The sequence below is a fragment of the Nicotiana tomentosiformis genome, chromosome 6, assembly GCF_000390325.3.
Source record: "Nicotiana tomentosiformis chromosome 6, ASM39032v3, whole genome shotgun sequence".
Lineage (NCBI taxonomy): Eukaryota > Viridiplantae > Streptophyta > Magnoliopsida > Solanales > Solanaceae > Nicotiana > Nicotiana tomentosiformis.
In genome coordinates, this window is record NC_090817.1 from 107,033,719 (window position 1) to 107,044,630 (window position 10,912).

The 10,912-nt window shown below is 34.2% G+C and overlaps 1 protein-coding gene across 1 annotated transcript; it reads left to right on the plus strand.

The window, feature by feature from the left end:
* Positions 1-565: 565 nt before the first annotated feature.
* On the plus strand, positions 566-4,287 carry LOC138894540 (uncharacterized). The gene is made up of 5 exons (XM_070179244.1): positions 566-1,111; positions 1,213-1,360; positions 1,459-1,593; positions 2,112-2,400; positions 3,762-4,287. The coding sequence occupies exons 1-5, from the start codon at positions 566-568 to the stop codon at positions 4,285-4,287; spliced, it is 1,644 nt and encodes a 547-aa protein (XP_070035345.1).
* Positions 4,288-10,912: the final 6,625 nt, after the last annotated feature.

Genomic DNA, 10,912 nt, shown 5'->3' on the forward strand with positions numbered 1-10,912 from the left:
TTGATTTAACTAATTTGCATTCTTTTCAAATTTTATAATAAAATCGATTATAATTTAGCAGTAATAGTCAAACTGTTAACCATGCAAACGTTAAAAACAATAAAGATAAAATATTAGAAGACAAAATACTTTCTAAGTGAGTTGCCATTAATTAATTTTCTTTCTTTTTGTATTCATTTAAATAAATGGCAACTCCCTATACTTTTCTAGGTACAAAGTTACTTATTTTAAAATATTAACTTAATGTCACATTTTAAAACTTAGCATTTGATAACTTGATTTACATGTTCCTCGTATACTCATATTTTATTGATTGACGTTAAGCACACGTGCAACGCACGTACACTAAAGCTAGTATCAAATAGAAGGGAAAAGACAACCGAGGTATACTTCTTTTTGATAAGTTAGAGACAACAAATTTCAAACATCCACAATTGAAATCAACACTCCTTATTTTATGTGGATTATATTTTGGAAAAAGGAAGTAATTGTATTTCACTTGGACGACAAAAAGAGAGAGAGTTGTACTCCAACTTAATTTTACAAAATTATCAATCAAAGTCCCATGGTTGCCATCATGGAACCATTTGTAGATAAGAGGAAAATTGATGTACCAAATGGAAAAATTTGGTTATTTTGCTCTCACAACTGGCCTATTTCAGTTCGAGATACTGATGATCAACAGATCACCATCAAAGTGGCTAATGGTACTGGGAATAAAAACATTTGGATCAAAACTGTTTATGCCAAATGCACAACAGTTGAGAGAAAGGACCTATGGGATGCTATTGATAACCTCAATATGGTGATTGATGGCCCTAGGTGCATTGGGGGTGACTTTAATGTCATTTGGGATTCAAATGAGAAAGTGGGAGGTAAGCCTCACAGGGCTTACAAGAGTTTAGATTTCATCAACTGCTTGAATAACTGTGGTATGATTGATATTGGCTATATTGGATCCATATATACGTGGTGCAATAATAAAATACCTGGGAAAAGAATCTGGAAAAGACTGGACAGAGTCTTTGTGAATAATGATTGGGATCACATTTTTCAGAACAACACAGTTAAGCATCTCCCTAGAATTGGCTCTGATCATAGGCCTCTTTTGGTTAGTTTTCATAATGATCAGCAGAATTTTATCAAACATTTCAAGTTAATTTTTGGGTGGAACAACCTGGTTTTCAAGATGTGGGTAAGGAAGTATGGCAGATACAAATTAGTGGAAATCCTATGTGGAGACTACAGTCCAAATTGAAATTGCTTACCAGAAGGCTAAGCGAATGGTCTAGAGAATTCGTCAAAGACATTAATGAACATGTTGCTAACTGGGAGGCAGAAATGCATGCTCTTGAGGAGGGTTTGAGGAGGGTGACTGTAATAGTAAGTATTTTTATGCCATCATCAAAGATAGAAGGAGAAAGCGGAAGCTATTCAACCTAAAATTGATTCATATAGATGATAGTATTCTGGATTGCATACTACATCGTATCAATGATAAGGACAACGACATTTTAACTGCAATGCCTTATGAGGAGGAGATCAAGGGGGCTGTTTTCACAGTGAGCTCCTACAGTTTAGCAGGGACAGATGGTTTTAATGAAAGATTTTATCAAAGTTGTTGGTGTTGGATTTTGCATCTGTTACTACTGCTACTGTTTTCTAGGATAATTAGTTGTTTAGTTTTAAGAGGAGTCTGCTAGAAGATTCAGAATTTTAATTATAGTAAGAGTTTAGTAATTTAGTTGTAGGAGGAGTCTACTACTTTATTTATTTGGCTATTTAAATCCCTATGATTAATAAAATTTTAGAGATAATTTTTCAATCCTATTTTCAACCTTCTTGCTGCTTGCATATTTTTTCTAAAATCCATAACAGTGGTATCAGAGCCTCCATTGATCTTGACGAATCATTGAATTCACTGAAAAATAACCAATTTCAACCACTTTTAAACCATACGTATTTTTACCCATACCGATTTTTAACCAAAATTTTAACAATGGCAAGCAACGGTCTTTCTTTGAATACCCCGCAAACTTTCACTGGTGAAAACTATCAAATTTGGTCAGTGAAGATGAAATCTTATCTTAAAGCTTATGATCTATGAGAAGTTGTAATGGAAGACAAACTTATACAACCACTTCCTGCAAATTCTACCCTTGCCCAAATCAAAGTTCATTTAGATGAGAAAACCAAAAAATACAAAGCCAAAACTATAATTCAAAATTTAGTTGCAGATTCAATCTTCTATAAAATCATTGCATATGAGACAGCAAAAGAAGCTTGGAAAACACTCAAACAAGAGTATCAAGGAAGTGAACGAGGCAGACAAAATCAAATTTTAAATTTGAAAAGAGATTTTGAATCTCTTAGAATGCAAGATGATGAGACCATCGCTAAGTATTCTGACCGAATTTCTTAAATTGTCAATAAAATCAGGTTACTTGGCGAGGATTTCAAAGATGACATGATAGTTTAAAAAATTCTTGTGACAATTCCCGAGAGATTTGAATCCAAAATTTTCTCTCTGGAAGAGTCTAAAGATCTCTCTACCATCTCTGTTGTAGAATTAATAAGTGCTCTTCAAATACAAGAGCAAAGAAGGGCCTTCAGACAAGACAAAGTTACTGAGAGTATTTTTTTATGCGAAACACCAAAAAGAAAAAGTCGATTATCCTTATTGCAAATATTGCAAAAAGAAAATACACTTAGAAAATTTTTGTTGGTGGTGACCTGATGCATTATGTGAAAATGGCAAACAAAAAGGTCATGTTACAAAAGTGTGCAAGTTCAAAGATGCTCATGCACAAACACTAATAGCAGAAGAAGGAATTGAGGATGACCTTCTTTAGACTGCAGCAACAGAAGCAAGAAAGAGTGTTGGATTTTGCATCTGTTACTGCTACTGTTTTCTAGAATAATTAGTTGTTTAGTTTTAGGAGGAGTCTGCTAGAAGATTCAGAATTTTAATTATAGTAAAAGTTTAGTAATTTAGTTAGAGGAGTCTACTACTTTATTTATTTGGCTATTTAAAGCCCTATGATTAATAAAATTTTAGAGACAGTTTTTCAATTCTATTTTCAACATTCTTGCTGCTTGCATATTTTTTCTAAAATCCATAACAATTGGGATATCATCAAGGATGACATAATAGAGTTTGTTCTAGCATCTTTCAGAGGTTCCAACCTTACAAAATACTTCTCTCACACATGTCTAGTCTTGATTCCAAAGATTGATTCACCTAGTTCCTTCTCAGACATGAGGTCTATCAGTCTGTCTAACTTTTCTAGAAAGATTGTTTGTTACCAAGATTCTTGCTAGAAGGTTGAATCCTTTGCTTCCCAAACTCATATCAGATAATTAGAGTGGATTCATCACTAGTAGATTAATTACAGAAAATGTAATGCTTGCTCAGGAGATTACTCAGGAAATTATTAAGGATAACAAGGGGGAAGTATGATCATTAAGCTTGATATGTCAAAAGCCTATGATAGAATATCATGGATTTTTATTGACAAGGTGCTGGAGATATTTGGCTTTTCCCAGCGGTGGATAGCTCTTATTCACATAGTAATATCTGGGGTATGGTATTCTATAGTAATCAATGGCAATAGAAAGGGTTTTTTCTCAAGTTATCAAGGTTTAAAACAAGGAGATCCTCTATCTCCTTCTTTATTTATCTTAGGAGCAGAGGTTTTATCCAGACTTCTTAACCGGTTGTTTCACGATTAGAACTTCACCCCTTTTTCTATGAACTCCAGGGTTCCAAAAATCAATCACTTGGCATATGCAGATGACCTCATGATCTTCACCGGAGGAAATAACAAATCTGTCAAATTTATTATGAAGCAAATTAGCAATTATGAAAATGCCTCAGGCCAATTGGTTAATAGAAATAAGAGTTTCTTTATCACTGTCCCAAGAGCCTCTCCTAGCAGGATTAATAGAATGAGGAATGCTACTGGCTTTATGGACAAAAATTTTCCTTTTAATTATCTTGGATGCCCCATTTATATTGGTAGGAAAAAGATTATCTATTTTGATGCTATGGTGGATAAGGTGGATAAGAGACTTAGTGGATGGCAAGGCAAAATTTTGTCAGTTGGACGCAGGATGGTTCTCATCAAATATGTTCTGCAATCTATGCACATCTACACATTGTTTGCTATGAGTCCTCCTAAAGAAACTCTCACTTTGTTGGAAAAATATTTTGCCAACTTCTTTTGGGGTGATTCAGGGGACGAGGAAATATCACTGGAGTTCTTGGAGAAAGTTATGTCTGCCTAAGAAGGAAAGGGGTATTGGCATTAGAAGGATGGAAGAAATCAGTTGTACACTTGCTATGAAAAGGTGGTGGAGATTTAGGACTGTAACATCCTTGTGGTCTCAGTTCCTTAACTCCAAATATTGTAGCAGAAAGCACTCTGTAGCTAAGAAGCTTGCTTCCTCAAACTCTCATATCTGGAAGCAGATGATGCAAGTTAAAGTCAAAATTGAACCCTATATGGTGTGGAAAATTCATAATGGATAATGTAATTTCTGGTGGGATAATTGGACAGACAAGGGAGCTTTGGCTAACCTCTGTCAGGTTGGGTATAAGCCTAGAAAACTCAAGGTCTAAGACTTCTTTAACAATAGAACCTGGGATCAGGGAAAGCTCAATCATCTCCTCAATATCCAATTAGTTTAACATATTGCAACTATAGAGATTAGTGATCAGGATAACACTGATTACCTGATATGGACCCTCAAAGACAATGGTGATTTCTCTAACAAATCAGCTTGGAGTGCTATTAGAAATGTAGCTCACAGAAATTATTTCAACAGCAAGGTTTGGTTCTCTGACATTCCTTTTAAAATATCTTTTCTTGCATGGAGACTTGTCTTGGGAAAATTGCCTATGGATGACGTTATTTCAAGATTTGGAAACCAGTTGGTATATAAATGTAGTTGTTGCAGTGTCCCTCAAGGTGAGAATATTCATCGTGTATTTGTGGAAAGTCAGATTGCAATTAGTATCTGGAAACATTTTGGTGCACCATTAGGTATAAGACACCAGTTGATGCATATTAGAGGTGTTCTGAACAACTGGTGGATAGTAGAGCCTTAAAATAAGGCTCATAAACTGTTGTTGCAGGTTACTCCAATTGTTATATGCTGGGAATTATGGAAGGAGCACTGTGCTGCGAATATGGTGAGCAAAGAAAGTTTAACTTGCACAAAATGAAGCAACAAATCGAATGGACTATCCAAAGGGCAATGAATATGTCCTTCAATAGTTGCAACTAGAATTATCAATGGATGGACATTTGTGTTATGGTGGAGAGGTTGAAACCTGTTCCAAGACACACCCTAGTTTATTGGCAAAAACTAAAGGATGGATGGATCAAAATTAACACAGATGGTAGTTACTTGTTGGATAATGGAAAGGTTGGAAAAGGTGGGATTATTAGAAATTGGGAAGGGGACCTCATTATGGCATTTTCATGTTCTTTTAAATGCCATAGTAACAATATGTGTGAAGCTTTGGCTGCCAAATTTGGTGTACAATGGTGTGTTCAACATGGCTACACTGATATGATTTTGGAGTTAAGACTCACAGCTTGTAACTAACATGCTTATTGATAGGTCCACCAACCATTACAAAATGAAAGGGGTGGTTGCTGATATAGTGCAGGATTTGGACCAGAATAATGTCTTAATTACACACTGCTTCGGAGAGGCCAATCAAGTTGCTGATTGTCTAGCTAAACTTGCTTCTTCGTCTGGAAATAACTCCTTCTACACTTACCAGGAGCTTCCAAAAGTGCCAAAGGTCCTTTCTTTACGGATAAGTGTCAACTTCCTAGTATTAGAACTAGGTATGATAATGCCAACTTCTTTGTTAGTTAAGATAAGAATCTGTAGGAGCAGGTTGTAAATCTCTTGTATTTTGTCTATACTTTGTCTTGCTCCTATGACCTTTTTGAATGGATGGATCCCCACCATTCTTTTGCTCTTGAGGTAATAAGGTTTATGTCCTCCTCCTTGTACTAGTTTTCTACTATATATACAAGGTAGGGGTCAATGTCAAACCCCCCAACACCACAGGAGATAAAAGCCTGGGTGGTTGGATTAAATTTAAAAAAATAAATTAAAAATACCCCATGCTAGTTACACTTACATAAGTAATCAATTTGAGAGGATATTAGCTATTGGTATAAATCCACAACCTAAATACTTCCTATAAAGCTTGAGAAGACCATTGGAGAAATGCCTTGAGTTAGTCACACAAGGCCAGCTTTCTTTTTAATATCGGTGATAATATATACTGGCATATATCTCTAAGTAACTTAGTGCAACATATGAAAATTTTTATTGAGAGGAACCAGCAAAGGACAAAAAAACCTAGTTAACAACATTAACATGTATATTGGGGAGATTGTCCTGGGCCTGAGGAGTGTCATGCGTGAGTTTAATTTGTTGAGGTATTTGCATTGTGACCCTCTTTTATATTCGGTGGAGAGTTCGAAAAACCATGTAAAACGAAAAAAAGGAATTGAAAAAGAAAAGAGGGAGCTATTCTGAAGCCCTAGTCTTATTACTTGAATTGGTTTTCATATATGGATTGAAGAGTTACTATGTGGAGAGAAAATTAATTAAAGTCGAGAATAGATGGAATGGCATTATGGTTTGTGGGATTTGATGTGGTGAGGCTACTATGATTCTATGGGATTAATTGTCCTAACGTCAGTAACAGTATTTTTTCTAGGGAATTTTACACGATTAGCAAGTTAGATTCACTGTTTATTTTTTCTAGCAGGTATATATATATAGTTATATACATATCACACATAAATTATACATATATTATATATAAGTCCACTATTTTTAGTTTAAACAGTTAGGTGGACGACTATTTAATTGTTTTCTTCTTATATAGTACCTCAAAATCCTTGACACGTCTTGACTATGACTTGAAACATGTTATGAACTTGAAACGGTGAAAAGTTTTATGCTTTAGAATGTTGTTTAAGAGTTATGGTGTTTGAAGGAGCGGTTTTGGACTAGAAAAGTTGATAAATAAGGAGAAGGAGAGAGAATCAATCAAACTAATTATAAATATGACTCAAATTCTAAGTTGCACAACTCTTAATCTAAGAGAAACTCGATCATAATTTCTGAAGCAAACTTGTATTTTTCTAATTTGTTCCAGCTTTACAAGATAACCCTAATAAGAGGTGACGACTTCCATCAGCTCTTTCAGGTTTCAGCCCATTGATTGCTAAAATAAAACAAGACCCAACGAATCTTACAGAAAAGAGATGCTTTTTTGGTCAAATACATGCATAAATCAGGCCCAAACCAATCATCAACTTAATTCATTTGTCTATCTTAAGCATATCCAAAGATAAAAGGTGAAAAGAAAATATGAAAGGAAAAGATAATCTGAAATCTTATATGGTAGTATTGTGGTTATGTTAGTCTTTAACAAGTAAATCGTTTTACGATTTTACAAACGATAGGTTACAAATAGAAAAAATGGTTGCACAAAAGGGAGAATTTAGAAGTGTAAAACCACAAACGATAAGGTGCTGCTAATCACAAAGCAGTACATATAAAAAGGAGGTCAAATTGTTTTAAAAAAAAGTAAGAAATAAGATTCAAATGAAAAATGGATGAAGCGTAAGAAACTAAGCTCAAAGTAACAATATAGAATAAGAAAAATAAGCTACGAGATTTAGAGAGGAGAGATTCTTATTTCTTATATGCATTCAAGTGTATACAATATTACTTCTCATCCTATATTTATAGTACTACATAGAGGTATACAAAAGAATGTCATAAACATGACATTAAACATTTGAACAGATCATGGAGGAAGATCATGGGGAGGCTATGGAGGTATGGGAGTTACAACCATAACTCCATAAGTATTGGAGTAGTGGGAGTTATGGAGATAATGGAGAGTTATGAGTTATGGACATCCACCATTAGATAATTATTTATAACATACCTCCTTGGATGTCCATAGATAATATGCCTTATTAAAACCTTACTAAGAAAAAATCCTGTGGGAAAAAAATTTATTGAAGGAAAAAGAGTACACATATCTTGTAATACGTATTGTTTGCTGCCTCGTTAAAAACCTTGCTAGGAAAACCTAGTGGGATAAAATCTCATCTAAGGAAAAAAGAGTGCAGCGCGTGTCTTACTCCCCCTGATGAAAACATCACTTTCTTTTCAGAAATAATGCATTCCAATCCCGTATACCAGCTTCTCAAATATTGAGCTTGGTAATGATTCATTGAACAGATCCACCAAATTACCAATCAAATTAATTTGTTGAAGATCTATATCACCAATTTGTCGAAGATCATGTTTGAAAAGAACTTTGGTAAAATGTACTTTATTTTGTCTCCTTCGATAGTCCTTCTTTCAATTGAGCTATGCATACAATATCGTCTTCAATGTAATTGGAATCTTGTTATTATTATATGGTAGTACCCTCACAGATAAATAGATTATGTGAACAACAAACTATGCCCTGCATTTGTATAACTAACAAAACCTTGACAATATTTGTTAGAATAAACAAATCTACATCAAAGATTTTCTTTGCAATATAATACTAATCGTATTCCAATATCTTCACATAGACGTAAAACTATATCTCGCTTGCATATTGTTATACTCATAGTTCTAGCAAGATATATTAGTGCACCAATTGCACTAAACACAAAAATAAATCATGTACGCCATGATTGCTCTAATCCACATAAGGATCCGCTGAAGCATTATTTAATAAATTTCTTGGGAACTTTAATATGCTTCAGAACAATTTAAATCCTTCAAGAATTTTTATTATACGCATATCAAAATATTGTCAGACCAAAACCTGAAATGACTGCGTCCACCATAGGAGAACATGTCTCCATATAATCATTGCCAAAATATATACAAATCTTCTTGAGCCACAAGACGTCTTTATATCTATCGACTTGATTTTTTATTTAATTTTTCGCACAAGAACACATTTATACCTTCACTGGCTTTATACTTTCAGGTGCTGGGACTATCCGTCTAACTTCACATTTTTCAGGTGAAGCCAATTTTCATTACACATTTTTCATTTGGTCAATCATTTATCTGTCCAAATTCCATGACAGATTTGAGCTCAGGATCCTCATCAATATTAATAATATGAAGCACTACATTATCAAAAATATCGTTGACGATCATTTTATATCGGTTCCATTGTTACCCACTAAAGACATAACTTATTGAGATCTATTTATCTCATTATTTTCAGGTATCTGAGCCTTTTCCATGAGGTCTTATAGAGTGTTATGTCGTGGTGCTCTTCTAGAGCATTTGCCTCCTTATTATGACCATCTTGATCATTTGCTCCACTCCTTCTTCAAGGAGTTTTATTTTTGGAACTAATTAGTCTATTATGCTTTATGGTGTCATAGACTCTCTCCATCAAGGACTTTATTTTAGTTAGAGCATTAGCAGATGAAATATGACGTTTAGCTTTGGGTCAGCAAATGTCATGACCCAAACCGATGGGCCGCGACGGGTACCCTGTGCCTTACCTAATCGAGCACCAACGTAACCTATCTTTCTTATCATACCATCATAGGTAAATGGACCAGAAGGGCGGGGATGATATAACCAGAATAAAACATAAGAGGATACTTGACATAGGACGGCCCAACATGGAATACAAACTTATACATGTAACATACCCGCCTATAAGGCCGACATGATCATTTGTACACTCAAAACATAGGCCGACAAGACCATACTGTCACGACCCAAAATTCCACCACAGACGTCGTGATGGCACCTAGTCTCTAAGACTAGGTAAGCCGATTTCAATTACATTTTGAAGCCTTTTTTTTAATTAAATAAGTAATCAAAACTAACAGCGGAACAAATATGAATATACAACCTCCCAAGACTGGTAGTACTGAGTCACGAACTCTAACTGAATACATGGAATGATCACGAGGACCGAATATACAATACTATTTGATTAAAAATTAACAGTACAATGAAATGAAAAGATTCCAAGGGACTGCGACGACCAAGCAGCTCTACCTTGAATCCTTACATTCCCGCTTTAACTCTGCTCAAGTCCGATATCTCTAATACCTGGCTCTGCACAAAAATATGCAGAAGTATAGTATGAGTACACCACGGTCAGTACCTAGTAAGTACCAAGACTAAACTCAATGGAGTAGAGACGGGGTACAGTCAAGACACTCACTAGTCTAATAGCCTATGAAATATAATATACAAAATAATAGGAAATAGATAACAATAAGGGCAACATAAAACAATCAGTGATATGCACAGTAAGACAATAAGATCACCATTAATATCGCTCAACAATTAATAAGTATAATTACACCCAATTAAATCCAGTTTTTCAAATAAATGTCATTCACACATAATTTTTTCAAATAACTCTCTTTAAAATATAATTTTCTCAAATAATTATCTTTCAAATATAATTCTTTCAATAAATCTCTTCAAATATAATTTCCTCAAACACATATCTTTCAAATACAATTCTTTCATATAATACTTTCTAAATAAAAATCCTTCCAAATAAATATTTTTGAATATAATTCTTTCAATTAAAAAGTCATCATGTGACACCTCATTTCATAATCATATAAATACGAGTCTCAACCCATTTTCATATTTTTCGTAAACACGAGTCTCAACCCATTTTTCATATTTTTCACGTCCTCTATTTATTCCCTAAATATTAATCTACTCTAAAATAAATACTACCTGGTTCAAACTACATCCGATGGAAAAAATCCAAGGCACAAAAAAAACCACGGGGATTATTACTGCCTAAAGAAAAATAATAGACATGTTTTTGGATTTTACTGTTTTTTAAATTTTTTTTGTA